This window comes from Nipponia nippon, unplaced genomic scaffold (assembly GCF_047370975.1).
Source record: "Nipponia nippon isolate SJK-2023a ecotype South Korea unplaced genomic scaffold, ASM4737097v1 scaffold_15, whole genome shotgun sequence".
NCBI classification, from domain to species: Eukaryota; Metazoa; Chordata; class Aves; order Pelecaniformes; family Threskiornithidae; genus Nipponia; species Nipponia nippon.
The window spans coordinates 7,973,279-7,992,126 of record NW_028262331.1 but is presented as its reverse complement, the minus strand read 5'-3'; the positions used below and the strand labels follow the sequence as shown (position 1 = coordinate 7,992,126).

Here is an 18,848-nt window from a genome sequence, read left to right as displayed (position 1 = left end):
TTAGCTCCTGGAGCTGAGTTCTTGCTCTAACTCTAGCAATGCTTTTTGCAGAGCCCCGCTGCAGCTACGAGAGCTCGTAAACTGTCGTTGGGCAGAAGAGGTCACACAACAGCTTGATACACTTCAACTGTGCAACCTCACAAAGCACGAAGAAAATGAAAAAGACAAGTAAATGGAGCATTCTTCATATAAAGCGTTTTGCAGCTTGCCTTATATGAGCGGGCTTTTAATTTCAGCTCATTATTAAAATCAGGGAACAAACTGATAACTTTTACTTACTTAAAAGCTGAATTGTGCTCACTGTCTGACTAAAAGTTGGAGTTCATTTCTGTCATACTTAACGGAACGAGAAAAGCTCTTCGGTGCCTTTGCCTAGAAAACTACTACTATTTCTAGTTTGATTCAGTATAGTTAAAATGAGAGATAAGGAAACAGGAAGGGCAGTAATACTTCTTAAGGCTTTTAGCCCTTCTTAGTGACCATACATCTGAAATAAAAGTCTTCTCTCAGTGGCTTGCTCATTTGGCAGTCCCATTAAGACTGTGGGTGCTGATTTGGTATCTCAGCACATAAGAGCAGAGAAGCTGTTCTGAGAAGATGTCTTGTAATCCCTTGCGAAAATGTAATTGATAAATCCAGTTTGAGATCAAAGAAAATATATAAAGTCCCACAGAAAGCACTACTGTTGCTATATCTGTCACGTTACTGCTGTTTGCTTTCCTTGTCTTTGGAGCTTCCTGTATTTTCTGATATATTCTCTTCCTAGAAGCAACTGCCAGTACTTTCTCAGCAGGCTTTCCTCCTGGTTTTATCCCATTACCAGTGCTATTATGTCTTTTAAGGTATATTCTGAAGATTTGGAGGAGAAAAGTGTAAGAAGCAGCATTGAAAAATGGACAGAGACTAATTATGTGTTCTGTACCTGCCTCCTCCCCAGGTTCCTCAGTGCTAATGGAGGGGGAAGGGAGAGGCGCGTATTTTAGGTCTGGCCTGGTCTGTGCTCGGTTTCTTGATTGATGCTGTTCCTGAAATTTTAAGAAGTGACGAAGATCAGTTTGTCCAAAAAGCTCATGAGCCATTGCTCTGTGGTTACTTTAGGTTGCATATGATTAGGATTTTAATAATGTGAATTATTAACTTCTAGAATTCTGAGCTTGATTCATTGATGATATCCTTTATCTGCTGGATAGAAATCCAATTTTAGTAATGTCCTTTCTCTCTATTTCTGTGAAATACTTCCTGAGAGAATACCAAGAGCAACATTTATTTTACAAAAGGTTTTTACTGAATATAAGTATTCTTGCAAAACTGTACTGATGTTTTGTGCTTTACTCTCAGTATCGGGTAGCAAAACAAGTGAGAATGTTAAATTGAGTTTGCAGAAAATTCATAGCTATTTTCTGTTGATGATATGTGTATTTTTTGTTTAAGGTGTGAAAATCATCATGAAAAGCTTAGCGTTTTCTGCTGGACCTGTAAGAAATGTATCTGCCACCAGTGCGCGCTTTGGGGAGGAATGGTAAGAAGAGACTTGCTTGTGGTATGTTACAATAAGAGACTGCAAGCATTATGTTTGACAGCAGTTTGAAGAAATAGAAATGCTATGAAGCTGTTGTTATGGCTATTGAATTGCCATGCAAATACTGTAGTTGTATGTGTAGTTATAATTTAATGTGAACATTGGTTGTGGAAGGCGATACCTGCTGTTTATAATTAGAGAAGGAAATTGAATTTTTGCCAAAAGGAGGTCAGAATTACCTTCCTTGTTATAAACTTCATGATGTCATGGACAAACTGTAGATGGTGCTGAGAATTTTATGGGCAAAGAAAGAAGTCTTTTTCAGAGAATATAGATAACACATACGTTCTTTAAATACCCTGGCCTGTAATGTGGAATATCTTCAAAGCTGTATGAGTAGCACAATTCACCACATTATTTACTATCCCTTCAATTGAGTATTTCAAGGAGAGACTGCTGTCAGTGTTTGGAATATAAGTGGTTAACAGTGTGCTGCCTTTGTTTGGGAAGGGTGTTTTAATAATATAATAGTAAAAATAAGATAACCCTTCTACCGTTATTTGATTTGTTATAGAATTGCACAGTGAATGAAGCAGTTTATTTTTGGAGGACTGTTGAGACTCCAAATAACTCTTGACAGGAAGCTTTGGTGGTATGAAAGCCAAATTCGTGACTTATGAGGGGAAGTGAAAGACAGGCCTCCTACATGCAATCTGCTTTGGAACTTTTCCAAAATGAGTGATACACTAGGAGGCTTTCTTCCCCTCTCTTTCAGTAATTTAATAGGAGTGGAATAAAGTTAAAATGGGATGCTCTATTATTTCTCCCCCGCCCCTTTTTCTTTTTTAACAGCATGGAGGACATACTTTTAAGCCACTGGCAGAAATCTATGAGCAACACGTCACAAAAGTAAATGAAGAAGTGGCAAAGCTTAGGAGAAGACTCATGGAACTGATCAGTTTGGTGCAAGAAGTGGTAAGAAATTGATCCAGGATAATGTTAAGTTTTTCCTGTAGCACGCCATGGTCAAAGGATAACCCTAAAGCAGGAAATGGAAATAGTACACCATGTCATGCACTCGTGATGTTTTCAGTACCTGTTCAGAAGCTGTTGCTTCTGTGAAGGTAATCAGGTTATCCCACAGAGAGACGTTTTTACTTTTTAGTTATACTCTTTTGATACAATGTGGAAAGATCAACATACTCTCAATACTGTTTTTGTGGTTGCCAGACAGAAAAAGATGAGTTAGCTCACAGGGAATTTTTCTTTTGGCGTATGCTATTTAAAAGCTGGAGTCGTGCAGTTCCTTGAAAGATGTATTTTTGTCAACGCTTACAAAAGTGCAGTCTGCCATGCTAAAAAAGTATAAAAATGCTTTATTGTAATAGAGCTTATTTTCCTTTCTTTAGGAGAATAAACAAGTATATTTGAGCCTACAGGATGTGCTGTAAAGCAGCTCACCAGTTAGAGATTTGAAGTTTGTGCACCTCCTTTTTCTTCCCCATAGGGGTAAATGTGTTAGACATCCAAATACCGACATGTTCAGTTTTGGCAGTTTCAGTGGGAATTCCGACAATTCAGTACAGTTTCTTGTATTCTAGGAAGGGTTATTTGTGTTCTGCTGAACGCCGTTACATTTATTGTGTAGTCTTTGAGCAAATAAAATAAGGGTTTTTTTTAAGAAAGTTTCCATATGGTTTTTGTCTGTGCTACTATTCAGGTAGTTGTTTGCCACACGCAGTGGTAAGTTAGCTCTGCTTCAGCTCAAATGTGACTGTTATATCCCCAGGTGGGCTACTTGTAAGTGTTTGTAAAATGTTGAGAGGATTGTGGCCTTTGCCTTCCAGGGTGAAGGGCGCAATTTTTATCAAATTATTCTTGTTACCAAGAAGGTAACTTTTCTGTGCTGCTCAAGTTACAGAAGAGAAACTGGCAGTAGTATTTACAAATTTTTGATACTAAAGAATCCCCATATGACAAATCTCTATGTAATGAGAAAATGTTACTCAACTTTACTGTTAACCTTTGGTCACCCACCAGAGGGCACGCTTATGTATTCAGTAAAAGTCAAAGGATATTTACAACTGGCAACAGGAATAGCCTGTAATACAGTTAATCTAAAAACACATTCCTATTTTCTTATTCTAAACATGCAAGCTTCAGTAAGACAAGGATTTTTTTTTTTCCCCCCTCATAGAAAAATAAGGCTGGAGGGGACTCTAGGGAGACCTAGGCATTTCTGGGTCTGAGAGAGTGGAGTTAATGTGTAAATGAGCAAAACATGCAAAAGTGTGAAGGCTTTCTTTTTGTGCATGTTTTTTTTCGTGAACCCTGTTTTAGGAGAGGAATGTGGAGGCAGTGCGTAGTGCGAAGGATGAACGAGTTCGGGAAATCAGGAATGCAGTGGAGATGATGATTGCCCGGTTAGACACTCAGCTGAAGAATAAGCTTATAACATTAATGGGTAGGTATTTGCCTGATCTATTACAACTAGGAGCAGTATATTCGCAATGTGTAAATCTGTTGAGAAACCGTCTTGCCCTGGCAGTATGATTCCTTACACACTTCATGGTGTTAAGCAAGTTAACTGCTGACAGAAAACTTATACCTACGGCAAAGCTTTTAGTTAATTATGTAGTTACTGCGATACAGTTCTAAGTTGTTAGCCGTTACGTTCTGTTGGAAACTCCTGTATAATAACTTGGAGAACATTTCCGTCTAATTGAAAGATGTTTAGTACCTTTCACCTAAAGTGTTTTTACACCATCGTTTGTGTTGGCCAAGAACTCCATCTTTGTAATTTGACATCTTTGTCATATATACTCCTTTTAATGTAATTTTAAAAAATTAGAAGTCTATATGAGATGTCTGGCGAGCAACAGTTCAGATCCATACACACAGGCAGCCTTGTCTGCAAATGAAGAACATGGCATCTGGAATCAGAGCTGCTAGTTTGGTTCCTGATGCTAACCGGGCGCTCGTCATTTTAGCTCTCCTTTGGTATAAATAGAGGTGAGAAGACAGGTGGTACACTTACAGGTATTGAAACCTGGGGAAGCAACACTACTAAAAATTCCGTGTAGCTTTTAACAAGAAGGACAGAATGTTCCTCAGTTGGCTCTAACTCTGTACATACTGCGCTCGACTAATTTTGCCTTGGTTTTTCCACGCGCACTTTCATTTGCATAAGTGCATCGATAGAAGCACATCCTAAAGGTGACGTCTTATTGGGATATTGGTTTCTTTAGACATTTGAAACTTTATACTTAGGACCTTAGTTTTGCAAGGTCCACAACCAGTAGATCAAAGTACACAGACAAATAGATCCTTGACCTTGTATCTATGTACTTGTCTCAGAAATAAAAGTAAGACAATAAAATAGCTGTGCTGAAAACGCATTTCTGATGCTAGAAATCTTCACACACAGACACACACAGACACACACCCTCTCCCCACCACCCACCCAAAGAAAACCTAAAACGTTCATGCTTGGAAAATGTCCTTAGCTTTGATAATGCTTGCATTTATTCTCTTAGGTCATTTCCATTAAAAACAAAACTACACGATAAATGTATATTAGCTATGTTTCACGTTCCTCTTTGAATTCCTGTCGGTACTTCAAAATGTTTGCTTTACGTTAAATCCAGGATTCATACATGTTTTGTGCCTATATCAAATACAGTAATCAGTCACAAGATTTGTTTTAGTGTGTACTGATTAAAGATCAGTCTTAAAGCTGTGGTAGAATGTCTTAATTATTTGGATATACAGCTTAACATCTCGTCCATGTAACGGCTTTTTTGTAACTACTGCCAGACACTCTTCAGGTACGTAATGTGTGATGGAGACAAAGTGAATTCCCATGATAGAAAACAGACAAATGGGACTTAAGTATTTATTCTTTCTCATCATGATCTTCATGCTAGTTGAAATGAACAAACACATTTAAACATTGTTTGTTCTTTTTTATAAAGAAAACACTTAAACATTAAGGTCAAGAGAAATGGTAGCTTTGAGGAGAAGTGTCAACTATTATAAAAGAGGGGCTTGTCTGGATGAGAACGAATTCGGTGAAGTCAAACCTGCTTTTTTGTCCAAAAAAGCACCCCAAAACAACAAACCTGCCATTTCTGGGGCACAGAATGTTTCGTTACTGTCTTGACCTCAAGTGAGTTCTTTGCTACAGCTCTAATTAAAAATGTAGCCTTGCGTTTCAAATGCTTTCTCAATCAACCTTGGTATATTTAGAAATCCTTTACCTTAGTAGGTTCTGGGGCAGCTTCCAGGTAAAAAAAAAAAAAAAAAAAAAAGAAAAAACTCAGTTTCTTAAAATCCAGTGAGTATGTCTTTTTTTCTTTAAACATGTCGTCTTTTCTTTAAACAGGCCAAAAGACATCGCTTACTCAAGAAACTGAACTTCTGGAATCCCTGCTTCAAGAAGTAGAACATCAGGTGATTATGAAAAGAGCTGAAATGTTGTGTTACATAGATCCCTCCTCAGTCGGCCTTTCTTATTGTTTTATTTATTTTTAAACTGTTAATTGATGGATATTTCTTGAGGGTATCTTTTCATTTAAGTGGCCTTAGGTTGCACAATTTCTTCTTAAAAACAAGCATGTCTTCTAGAAATAATGAAAGGTGTTCTCTTCTGTTGCTTGAAAAACTAGCACAGGGATTAACAGCAATATCATATAAAACTACACAGTTCTGTGTTTGTTTAAGGTAACAGCATTTAGATGATGTGGGTAGATTCTGCTAGTTCTGCTGCTGCCAACTGCATATGAATAGTGGTGGCTATAAATGGAGAATAAACAAAAATGTTCGGTTTCTCTTTGTGCTTTTGAGGAAGACTGAACTGGTTCTAGTTCTTTCACTCCTGTCCACTTGTCTTTCCAGAAGGATGACATGGTGTCACTTTTTTCATCTTGCTTCTAGCTATACAAGTTCAGCTTTTGTAAATGAAATATTCAAGTTCCGCAGAGCTTGATTGTACTTGCCTTGAACAATTTCCGCTTGCCCTGAGGAAATGGAAGGGTTTTCTTCCTTCAAGCATTACTGCATCCAGTAATTATCTTTCAGCAGAGTTGGATGTTTTAGGTTGGGGGTGGCAGCTAAGCTTCTTTGTGAGTGAAACTTCTTGTCCTGTATTCCTTTTTCATTCCCTGCACTGCTTTTGATTCAGTAAGAATGCTAAGCTGGCTTTATCACCTGGTCAGTGATTATGAGGTTCTCCTTGCTCTTCAGTTAATTATTTCATACCTATGATGGAACGTCTTAGTTCCATGGATTCTTAGGAATCCATGACATCAGGAGGATGAGTGCTCCTGCTTACCATGTGTCAGCATATTTTTTTTTGTCTGTTTGTTGAGAGCTCTCTGTGTATAGATTATTCAGAAATTACTGTGTTGCAGCCCAAATGAGGACTTTCTAAATCCTGAATAGCAGTGCGTATGAAACTCTGCAGATCAGTTTCTCTTTCGCAGAAAAAACCCCATTAAAATAATAACAAACTGGTGCTAGTGAAACATGACCTCTTCTCCCTCCAAAATAGGAGGAGAAGCTTACTAACTAAAAAAAATGTGAGAAGATGCAGACATCTGGCAACTGTGTAGGTCTCTACTGCTTGTTTAAAGTCGTCATGTATGTCTTTGTCAAGAGAAGCTTTGAATTTCATATTCTTTTTGTAGAAGTAACAGAATTATTTGAAGAACTCAGAGCAAAAACGTGACTTTTTAAAATGTACATATTAGTCTCACTTAAGCCTGACAGAAAGTTTGAAATATAAGCGTAAGATATGTTGTTCCAATGTTTAAAGTATAAATAAGAAGCAGAGTAGATTTGTCTCCTTTAGTAAAGAGGTTTAGAAAATACAGTACTAGCTATTCAAGGAACATGTGAGATTAGATTTCCCCCCCAGATTTTGAAAAGACCTTTGTTTTGTGAGATGTCTTGAATGAAGTGGATTGAAGTGGGGCTTTTTGCCTGCTATTTAAGATAATAATAGACTTTGTTTTGTTCAAATTTGGATGAACAGAAAAAAGTACAGTGCTTGGCAATAGGACAGTAAAGGAATAACTAAAACATAAAAGAACCATCTAGTGTCACAGGAGCTTGTATCGCTGTGTTGTGATGTATTTGAGCAAATTATCCCAGTGTCTAATTAAGCATCCTTTCCAGATTGATTTACTTTGTTATTGTTGCGTAAACACAGTAATAGATGTGACTTGGTATTAATCAGACATCTTATATATAAGTAAGTTTAACCTAAGTGAAGTACATAGTAGTCGCTGTAGCTTTCATTGTAGAATTTGACAGTCTTAAATATTCAGGGCTTTCCAAATGGGCTGCACAGACTTTGGAGTGAGACAGAATTAGAATATCTATTTTAATTTCTTAACAGAAATTTTAGAACATATGACCATCGGCTATCATAGGCGAATTCTTAGTCTTAAGAGCTGACAGTTTCAAGGGAAATAAAACCCAAACAAATGAAAAATAAAACCCAACCTCCAGGCTTCGTTTACCATTGCATTGTGGGTAATCTTTCTGAAGCTGTGACAGACATGCAATTTATTTGTTTAAAAACAAAAATGGTCAAAACCTATGGTTTTTACTAATGACACAAGGATTTTTTTTCTTTTTTTTTCCCCCCATATAGTTACGATCATGCAGTAAGAGTGAGTTGATATCCAAAAGTTCAGAGATCCTGATGATGTTCCAGCAGGTGCATCGGAAGCCTATGGCCTCGTTTGTCACTACTCCGGTCCCCCCGGACTTCACAAGGTAAGCATTGCATTTCCTTCCTGTTGCAGTTTGAACCTGAAAGCCACCTTATGAAGGTTTGTTTTGCTTGTTAAAAAATGTTTAAAGTAACTTAGAGGAGAGTATCTCTTTCCCATTTTACTGTACCACTGTATGGAGGAGGATGTATTCTTACGTGTGTCAGCCTTTTGTAAAACTAGGACGGGAGAGTACCACTGTATTTTAACATGGGGGTCTGAAAGAGTGGATGATAGGTGGCTGATGGACAGGTGGTTGGAGAGCTTGCCTGATAGCCCTCTATAGCGAAGGGCAGTCATACTTCTCAGCTATATGAGCAATGGCAATGGTAGTCTGTGGGGTAACGTGATTCTGTCTGTTTCTGTGTTAAACTTGATATCTCTGACTGAATTTGGGTCCACACTTACACACTGGAAATGATAAACTGCTTAACTTACTCTTCTTAGTAACCTATGCCGCAAGTAGGCTTTTCTGTTCCAGCAGGGCTTATTTTATGTCTCTGGTCCCTGCTGGGGAGTCAGGACAGTGGGTTCCAGCTGACAAATTTTTTTCTTTTTTACAGTTAGTTTACTGATTTGTCCTTTTTCTCTTATTATTGGGTCATTCAGTATATAATTGCAAGGCTCTCATGAGATGCCTCTGCAGGTCACCTTAATTCAGAATATATAGCCAAAATCACTTCATAACACAATTCTTCATAAAAAGAGTGCTACTCGTGCTGGGTTCTGGGGAAGTCTGTTCAGCGTTTAGGCTAGCTGGCTGAAAAGTGTCTCCAAAAAATTGACAGTAGAAGAATTCTTAGAAAAATTCCTCAAATCATTTTGTGTTCTCTAGCAAGAATCAGTTTGGCTTGCTTTTAAATGCCATCTCAAAACTATTGTCCTGACATGTTTTCTGAAAAGAATAATTAAATGCATCTCGGAGGAGAGTTTAAATCTGAGTATTCATTTTCCAATGGCAGTAAGGTATCTCCTGCTCTGAAACACAAACCATTTAATCTTTGTGCTTTCAGCCATGAAATAGTTTCATCCTTTCTAGAACTACCAAGGAGTCTTACGTTAAAAATTCACCATATTAAGAGCTTATTAGCCGTCACAGGTAAAAGGGAAAATCCTCTTAAATACTTCTGGTTGCTCTTCCCTTCTTAACATAAAATATTTGTTTTATTGTGTGATATCATATGGAGAGGTACTGGGGAGAAGGCTTATAAATGGAATTTTCAGAAGTGCTGAAATAACCCAGTGTAGTCCTACTGAATTTCAGCGGCTCTGGTGACCTAAATCATCTGAAGTGCTTCTAAAGATTCCAAAAGTTGGGATTTTTCATGTCACGTTATTCAACTCTCATCTGTTTATTTTTTTTCCATCCCTCCCCAGTGAATTGGTTCCAGCCTATGACTCAACTACATTTGTCTTGGAAAATTTCAGGTAAGAATATATCTTAAATTACTGTGAATATCGGGAAGCTTTTTCTGTTTCTTCTGTACATAAGTAGTATTCTTTAAAACACAAGAATAGTCTCTGCCAAAAACTGCTAGATATGAACTAAGCTGTAGGAATTAAATCAAAAATCTCCTGTTTACCAGGTGAACAACAATTAACTGTAGCTAAACTGCTAGCTAAAAAGATTTCCATGATAAAAGCAAACTACTTATTTTTCTTTTTAAAAAAGACTGAATAATTTTGCAAGGAATACATATATTTGTGTGGACACTTAACATTTTGCATGAGCCTCCTACGCTGCTACGTGCTCTGTGCAGCAAGAAGGATGGTTCTAGAGTGCAAGTGTATATGCAGCTTACTGTTTCATGGGGGGTTTTGCTTTGTCCCAATAGCAAATGTTTTTTCTCCTTTCTCAATAGTACCTTGCGTCAGCGAGCAGATCCTGTTTACAGTCCACCTCTTCAAGTGTCAGGACTTTGCTGGAGGTTAAAAGTTTATCCAGTGAGTTATTTTTTTCAACTAGAACTGTTATCCCATCCAAAACACTTAACCAGCATTCATATGCTTCTCTTGTAAGGAAACATCAGGTAGTTTCTTACCATGTTGTATATAAAAAGCTGTATGAGAAGAACGTAACGGGATTGCAGAGTTGATCACCAGCTGTTGGAGTATTCCCTCTCTGCCTCCAGATAACCAGCATGAGCCTTCTCACTATAGTTAATCTGGGTAATTTAAAAGCAATTAAAAATGGCTCTTACAAATAAGCCATAGGAACTTTAATAGATATTTTTACTGGTTTTGTCTGTCTGAGTGGTTTTTGCAGGTGTTTCTTGCAGAACTGAGGTCTAGAATAACTTACAATATTTATGTTTATGAATAATCCTTCTTTGGGAAGTTGGGAGGAGGACAAAGTATTAGTTTAAAGGGAATCTGGTTTACTGTGTGTCCAGTTCTCAAATGCTGACATTAAAACGTGTGTATTGGACTAATGTCCTTTCAGTGGGCTGAATACTCAGCTTTCAGAAACAATGTCTCCGTTGTCGGTGTTGGAATGTTAACCCACAAGGTGTGATCTTTTAACAGTCCGCTAGTCTGGTCAGTGCTTGCAGGAAGCTCTGGCTTCTACTGCAGCTGGAGAGAGATGTGTTTAGCAGTGGAGTAGAGGTTTTGTTTGTTAGTGATTTACGTGGCATCTTCAGAGAACTGGATAAATCTGTTAAGCCCACGTATGCACAGAATTGTATTCTTGCAATGCGGAGGTGGACCCCTGTGTCAGTTTTCAGAGTATTGTAAATTCAGGATTGACTACCTAAGGTGTGCTGTCAGAAGGCATTAAAATTGATTTTTTTAAATGGTAAGTTGAAATGTTTCTTCAACCTAGAGGATTGAAGATGAGCCATTCTTCATCCTTGATTAAGGTGAGTGTGATGGAGGTTTTGCTGTACTTTTTCTTGATTTCTGGTGATTCTAATATTGTTTCTCAGTTAACTGACTTAACTTTTTCATGTTGCATGTTTTTTCTAAAGAAATTGCTCTTCTTTCAAAAATTAAGTGGCTTTGAAATGCAGCTGTATGTAAAGTATTTCAGAACTAATGTTTAACCTGAGCTGTTTTCATGTTGAGAGTTTGAGAAGAATTGGACTGTAATAAACTGATGAGTAGATTTTATGAGCTTTTTTTAATTGCTTTTTCTATATGCTAAATAAATGTTTTTCCAATACGTTGACAAGCGTTTCTCTACTCAGTCTTCCACTTAATTGAACTCCTAAAATGCTAATAGAGTAACTGGAGCTCTGTTTCAAGATGTGTATCTGAGATACCAATACTAGAGCGCGTATGTGCTTCCAGATGCAAACTCTATGTTGATTCAAGTTACAGTAAGAGTTCTAGGTCAGGGAAGACTAAAAATCAAACCTGTAGCATACAAAGTAGACTACTGCTGCAAATTCTGTATTGATTGAAGCTGTTTTCTAAACTTCAAGGGTATATCGAGGTGTTTCGGGTTTTTGTTTCTGGTTTTTGCTTTCTTTTTTTTAATTAATTTATCTCGCTCTTCTGTTTCTTTCAAGGATGGAAATGGAGTAGTACGGGGCTACTACCTGTCTGTGTTCTTGGAGCTGTCAGCTGGATTGCCAGAGACATCCAAGTAAGCACACCTGGAGTAAGAGCAGCCGTTCTTGTTTTCTGTTGGCAAAGCATCTGGAGAGGTTTGCAAAGAATGCCCTCAAGTTCTGTAGCGTTGCTAGGGACTGATGCAGAGCACTCTTGAAAAGAATAGTGAGACTTCTGTTGTCCACTGAGCTTTGAATCATGCCCAAAGATAATATTTTAAAGTTGTTACCGAGCGGCTTTCTCGAGATAAAAAGCAAGCTGGCAAAACAACAGAAACGAGTATCTGTCTCCTAGTATTCAGTCCCAGAGTTGGTTTACCACTCTACTCCCTATTACTGTTTTCTTCCCCCTTGTACTCTTTTTATAAGTGTTCAGTAAAACTTTAAGACTGAATCGCCTCTTCAGCTGAGCATGCAAGCCTCCCAGGGAGCACAGTCCCCTTAAACCTGACACATGCAGCAGTTGTGATATCTTTGTTTTGGTATTAATACCTGTGATCTTCCCCTGCGTAGGTACGAGTACCGTGTAGAAATGGTTCACCAGTCCACCAACGATCCCACTAAAAACATAATTCGAGAGTTTGCCTCTGATTTTGAAGTTGGAGAATGCTGGGGTTACAACAGATTCTTCCGTTTAGACTTGCTAGCCAACGAAGGCTATTTAAACAGGCAAAATGACACTGTGATCCTACGGTAAGGAAGACAACTTAGTGGGGCTCTTTTCTGCTATCATTTCACAAAGTATCACACCTACTACTGAAATAGGAAATAATTAAGTAGTTGAATTTAAAATAATTGTGACATGTTTTGTCATAAATGAATTTCGCTGTCATAAGCTTTAAAGAAGAAAATGTGCAGAAGGGAGTGGTGGAAACTTTAAGTACATCTCTTTCTTTGAGAAGCAGCTATACTTGACACTAATAAGCCTGGGTTGGAGATCTGTAGGTAACTGAATTAAAGGAAAAGGGTGTTTTCTCTCCCTCTTTAGAGACAGTTGTAGTGAGCGTAAGAGAACTTCGGGAATGAAGGAGGTCTGTAAAGTAAGAGAACTGATGCTGTCGATGGAAATTGCAATGTTATGAAATACAGAAGCTTTATCCATTTACTTCACATATTCTCTGTACAGTCCTACTCTTGCTCCTGTTAAATGCTTTGTAGTGTGTTAATTTTTTTTCCTGTTTGTTTGTGAAGATAGCCACCTCTCATATAACTGCCTCTCCTACAAAAATCTTACTAGTGCCATTCAGGATACTGAGTATAGAAGTATGTGTTGTCTGCTAAGTTTATTTCATCACTAGATTTCAAGATGTCTGATGTTATTATGCAGGGCTTTTTGGACTGGGGGGGGGACGGGACACGGGGGACAGATGACCAAAAACAAACAAACAAACAAAAACCCAACCAAAAATAACCCCCTTTTGAAATGTTCCTTTGAAGGTTCCAAGTGCGCTCACCAACCTTCTTCCAAAAGTGCCGAGATCAACACTGGTACATTGCTCAACTGGAAGCAGCTCAGACAAGTTATATCCAACAAATAAATAACCTTAAAGAAGTAAGTGGGATGTATATTAATGTAAAATCACCTTTTACTGACCAGTAATTACCTGGTTTAGGTTACAGTGTTCATGTTTGACAATCGTGTGTGTTTGGGTTCCTATTGGTAGTTTGATACTGGCGTTACTAAAATAGTGCATGTGCAAGTCAACAAACTTATTGATTTGATGATGATGCTCCATTGTCGTCTTCTATGTATACTTTTGTGTATCCTTCTAATATTTAAGAGGCTTGCGATTGAACTTTCCCGGACTCAGAAATCACGAGGCATTTCACCTCCAGACACTCATCTTAGTCCCCAGAATGATGATGGTCCAGAAACAAGATCAAAGAAATCTGGACAAAGCACTGAAGTACTACTTGAGAATGTTGCTGCTCCAGGATTAGTGCGAGATAGCAAGGAAGAGGAGGAAGAGAAGATCCAGCATGAAGACTTTAATGTAGGAATTGTCTTTTTCCTGCCTCTTTGTTTATATGTAGCTTTTTATGATAGGACAGCAGTAGAAACATAAGTGAACTTCCGAATTGTATCATAACACACTTGAGAGCTAGCAGCGAGAGATGACACTAGAGAGATGTTCCAGAACAGAGCTAATGGATCCCACCACAAAAAAGTTTCCAAGCTGCAGTTGAAAAATCCAACTTCTTTGTTTGTTACCAGCTTTTATTGTGCTTTGAGACCCTCCTAACTCCTGTGTGATAGTGTGACGCTCTGGGGAGAGAGAGTTTCTGTTCATAGCTTTTGGGGAATGCGTCAAAGTGCAACTGAAATGTTTCTTCTTTAGAAAGTCTTGTTCTGTTTTTACTATAGCACGAGCTCTCTGATGGTGACTTGGATATAGATCTTGCTGGAGAAGACGAGGTGAACCACCTTGATGGTAGCAGCTCTTCAGCTAGTTCGACAGCAACTAGTAACACTGAAGAAAATGATATTGATGAAGAAACTATGTAAGTAACTTAAAATGCCTTTCAGATCACCACCTTGTCTCCCAGGGTTGTCATCCTAATTCCAGCGGAAACTGATTCATTTGTTATATCACACTTAGGATGTGTGGGGGATTCCAGTGCGATGTGAGGGGCGGTTCCTAAACTGTATCAGTTCATGCTGTTTCCAGTAAATGCTAAACATTGAATTTTTGGTCAGCTAGTTACTATCTTTCTGATCTCTTCATTTATTTTAGTGTTGTATTCTGTCCTTGACAAGTGATAGTCTGTGAAGGATCTTTCTCAAAACACTATTGAGAAATGTGTTTCTACACTGTAATGAAAGAGAGGTTTGGTATTAGGAAGTGTTGTAGTAGTAGGAGAGCAATAATAAAGACAGTTACTTAAACTGAAGAGAATTTAAGCTTCTTAGCTGAGACGATAATGTCAAATCCTGGAATCTTCATTAAAACATGAGAATGTGTTGTAACATATGCAAATACAGAAGTCTGCAGGATCAGATTTTACAGTCTAGATACGTATGACGCTTTTGGACTCTTGGTTAGTGAGTCAGTCATTTAATTAACACACTTTGATTTCTTCAGTTTGTGTAGTTCAGAACGCAGAAAATACTACCTACAGTGCTTCAGGTTGTTTTCAAGTTATGTGCCATAACGTTTAACAAGAGCTGACACAAGCTAATAATTGTATTCTCCTTTTTCCACCCCAATCACCTCCTAAGGTCTGGAGAAAACGACGTGGAATATAGCAGTAATATGGAGTTGGAAGAAGGAGATCTCATGGAGGATGCAGCAGCTGCTGCTACTCCTGGAGCATCAGGTATGAAAAACGGCCTTCAGAACTCCCATCTATGCGAAACGCTGCTGGATTCCTTCCCCTGTTCTTGGAAGCAACGCCAAGCTGCGTGTTCTGCAGGCATTTCTATTTTTGGAAATGCTGCGTCATGTGGTTTGTACTGATTATTGCGGTGTAGCAGAAACATTTCATTGGTTCAATAAAAAAAAAGGGGGTAATTTCTGAATGTGCTTGTTTAAAAGTGATACATAAGTTTGGAGAGAGGCTTTTCTGCCTCTTTGAAACCCCTTCCATTCCGATTGAAAGTAGACCGACAAGAAATTTTTACTGATGTCTGTGTGGCCTCTGAACGCGTGACACATTCACTTGGGTTTTAGTGCACTGTAAAACAGAAGTACACGGAGGGAGTGAAGTAAAGAATCCTTGCAAGTCAAGCAGAAATACATTTTAAATGCAATAATGAAAAGGCGCTCTAAGATTTCTTGCAGCCTAGAGATGATTATAGCCCAAATTAGCGATAGGTTAATAAGATTCTGAAAGAAATATATGTATATTAATATAAGGATATTTATTTATGGCAAAGATATCAGAAGTGCACTGGAAGTGGTATTTATGCTGCTGCGGAAGTCTGCTAGTGCTTGAAAGACAGAATTCCTTAACTGCCCTGCTTTTAGCTGCTCTGTCAAAACTTCTTGAAAATTTCTTGTGAGCTAGGAAGCTGAGGGGCATGTCTGTTTCCTTCTGAAAGGATAGCCTTTAGAGCAGGAGCAGAGTGGCTGTAGAAACAGCATTTATTTAGGAGCTTTTAGAAAGTAATTTTCTAACCACATTTGTAAAAGCTGACGCAGTCTCTTCACTTGAGCTTCTTGCATTATTTACCTGCTTGCGCTGTTTTCCAGTCTGAATGTTAGCAGCGTCACCTGTCTGGGTTGGAAGGGAGTTCTACTAAACTCTACAATTTCAATCCTGCAGATCTAACTGCTCGCTCTGAAGACTCTCTTCGTCTTTTGAGTGCCTTGGCTGCTATGTAATGGGAACATCATAACACAGAGCAGAACGCAACTGAAGATCCCCCCCCCCCAATCTAATTGGGGGGGAGGGACCTAGAAAGTTTATTTACATTTCTTCAGAATAAATGCTCTTTGTATTGATTTGTTTACCAATCTATTTATTAAGAGATTTACATAAAAGATATGAAGTGAAATCCTTTCTATTTTTCTTCTTCTTTTTCCCCTCTGGTGCTTTTTAGCTTAAACTTTTAGTTAGAAGCATATCTGATTGCTTTCAGAATCCATAAATCCATGAAATAATACTGATGTCTGGTTAAGTTTCGTGGAATGTTTTCGTTCCTAATGTGCTTGTAGAACTCTTGTCTTTCTGTTTTTACAGGGACTAATGCATCGCCTGTGTCATGTATATGCATGCTCTTTCTCTGTAACTCTTCCTTAGGTACTAGCCACGGCTACACCAGTGCAAGTGGAAGACCTTCAAGGCGGGGAGGAAGTGCCCTAGGCTCGACAGCCAGCAGCAGTTTATTAGATATAGATCCCTTAATTTTAATCCACTTGTTGGATCTAAAAGACAGAAATGGTATGGAAAACCTTTGGGGCCTTCAGCCACGTCCACCTGCCTCTCTTCTGCAGAACAGAGGTAACTGTACATCACATATCAATGATTTAATTCCAACCTGGAAATGTCTCTGAGAAGGCAGTCCCAGAGTTAGAAGCAGATTTGAGGAGGGGAGGGGGAAAAGAGGATGCCAAGCAGTCCTTTGCATTGAGAGCTAAACTTCCATACCCTCATCTGTGCTCATCAGTATGCTGCCTCTTACTGCCTGCTCTGACACATTCTTTGTCTTAATGGTTGACCTCAGACTGAGAACGCCGATGACTCAACTGAAAACAGCAGTGTCTGTCAAGGAGGGTCGTCTTGTCTGTTCTTGGGGGATGTGACTGAGCTGGCTGGCTGTTTTGTGTAGCAACAGTGTAGAGATAGAGTTCGTTCTTTGACTACGACTGTGGGAGATGAAGGAAAGGCCCTTTTCTAGAAGGGCTTAGCACTGAAAGACAAAACAACACAAAACCGCTATGTGCTGAGAAAGCAGTTACACCTCTCACTTCAGGCAGTTCGCACACTTGGTGCCTGAGAGTACTAGAGCACAGTGTATACTAACAAGAAAAACAAACCCTGGAATTTACTTTTGTATGAAAAAGGCATTTAAAACAACTAGAAAAAAATGTGTCTAGTAGTGAGGCTGGAAAAGTGCATGTAAGCACTTGTGGAAGAAAAATGGATCAGAATGTCAGGAGCCAAAAATAGTCATGGTATTTAAATAATTGAAGACTTTGAAGAGTATTTGTGGTTCGGTTAGGACCCTTCAACCGAAAACAGCAATTACCTTCATGTGCAGCAAAAGCAAGAGAGCTGGCAGTTCTGGCACCCATGGCTATTACTGAAGGTTGCTCGTTTCTCTTGTTTTGTTAGTGAAGAATTAATAAATGTATTATTGAGGTTTGATTTCATTTTATGATTAACACTTATTTGGAGCTAGCTGGCCTACTACCGCAGCATCGTATTTCAGGTTCCTCTGAAACGACCATTTGGTGACTTAATAGAACAGAAGAGAAATAACGGTCCATTTGCTGCAAATAAATGCTTGCTTTTGCTGCACCAATGACATTGGTGTTATTGAATCTAAAAGCTAGCTAAAGCTATTTGTTCCTTTGCGATTAGCTTTTTAAATGTAGCCGCATAAACAATCAGAAGAATTTTCAGCTGAATGTAATCCGTATTTCCAAAAATGGAAGTCACGGCCATACGTATGGAGAGGGGAGGCGGCATGTGAACTCTAAGTCTCAGCTCTGTTTTGCCTGGAGAAAGGCCCAGACAAAAGGACCTCAAGAGAGGGCATTGCACTTTGTGCTGTACTACTCGAGCCAGATTAAGCTCTCCTGTTGTGCTGAATGGCTTCCTGGTCATCTTTAGCTACTGCCTGCACAGCTGAAATTACCTGTTTTGCTGAGGTTCCCTTAAGGTTTGACTGTTCCCAGAGCTTATTCAGGTCAGACAACTAAGAGAAAGCTGCTATTACGTTTGGAGTTTGCCAGACTTCACCTCCTAAGGTGAAGGCTTCGAAGAGCCACTTGGCTTTATGGTTTTGAACAGCTGAATTTGCAGTGAAACACTTACAGAATTTATAATGCTTCAAGTCGACATCAAAGTTGATCTAATTCTGGCTGAGCAGCATGTAGGCTTACTCAGGTATTAGCTCCTCGACCTGATCTTCTGGTGTTAGGTACTTAAGGGAATTCCTTCCCTAGTTTCAGATTTCTTTTGAGTTCTATATGTTAAGATGATATGTTGGTGGTATAAGAATCTTATATGCACGCTCAACAAACTATAGAAACATGTAACAAATTCGACATAAACTGGCAACCAGGCTTGTGAACTCAGGGTTGTCTGGCAGTATAGAGGAGTGGCTCAGCTGTCATCAGAATTCACGCAGTAGTACTGGGAGCCTTGCTTCTTCCAGTCAGCCAGTTTTGGGGCCTTCTTCCGTGGCAGGCAGGGAATGACAATCTGCTGTCCCGGTCGCTGTGCAGTGCTTGCAACCTAAATATTATGGTGCCACACCAGGACAGAAGAATGTCTCTCTATCCCTCATTTTTATAGCAGGGCAAAAGGTAGAATTCTTAAGCTGTT

General features: G+C 38.8%; 1 protein-coding gene across 7 annotated transcripts in view; it reads left to right on the top strand.

The window, feature by feature from the left end:
* The window catches only part of TRIM37 (tripartite motif containing 37), a 34,680-nt gene that overhangs the window by 4,286 nt on the left and 11,546 nt on the right, over positions 1-18,848 (top strand). For all 7 annotated transcript variants that reach the window (XR_015703433.1, XR_015703432.1, XM_087751590.1 and 4 more), the window contains exons 4-18: positions 52-168; positions 1,432-1,519; positions 2,372-2,494; positions 3,860-3,983; positions 5,904-5,971; positions 8,178-8,302; positions 9,676-9,726; positions 10,161-10,242; positions 11,811-11,887; positions 12,366-12,545; positions 13,290-13,404; positions 13,634-13,846; positions 14,218-14,354; positions 15,073-15,170; positions 16,596-16,796. Coding sequence is in view for 5 of the 7 variants with exons in the window: in XM_087751590.1 (XP_087607716.1) it covers positions 52-168; positions 1,432-1,519; positions 2,372-2,494; positions 3,860-3,983; positions 5,904-5,971; positions 8,178-8,302; positions 9,676-9,726; positions 10,161-10,242; positions 11,811-11,887; positions 12,366-12,545; positions 13,290-13,404; positions 13,634-13,846; positions 14,218-14,354; positions 15,073-15,170; positions 16,596-16,796 (1,799 nt within the window). In the remaining 2 variants the exon portion in view is untranslated. The remainder of the gene's footprint in view (positions 1-51; positions 169-1,431; positions 1,520-2,371; positions 2,495-3,859; positions 3,984-5,903; positions 5,972-8,177; positions 8,303-9,675; positions 9,727-10,160; positions 10,243-11,810; positions 11,888-12,365; positions 12,546-13,289; positions 13,405-13,633; positions 13,847-14,217; positions 14,355-15,072; positions 15,171-16,595; positions 16,797-18,848) is intronic.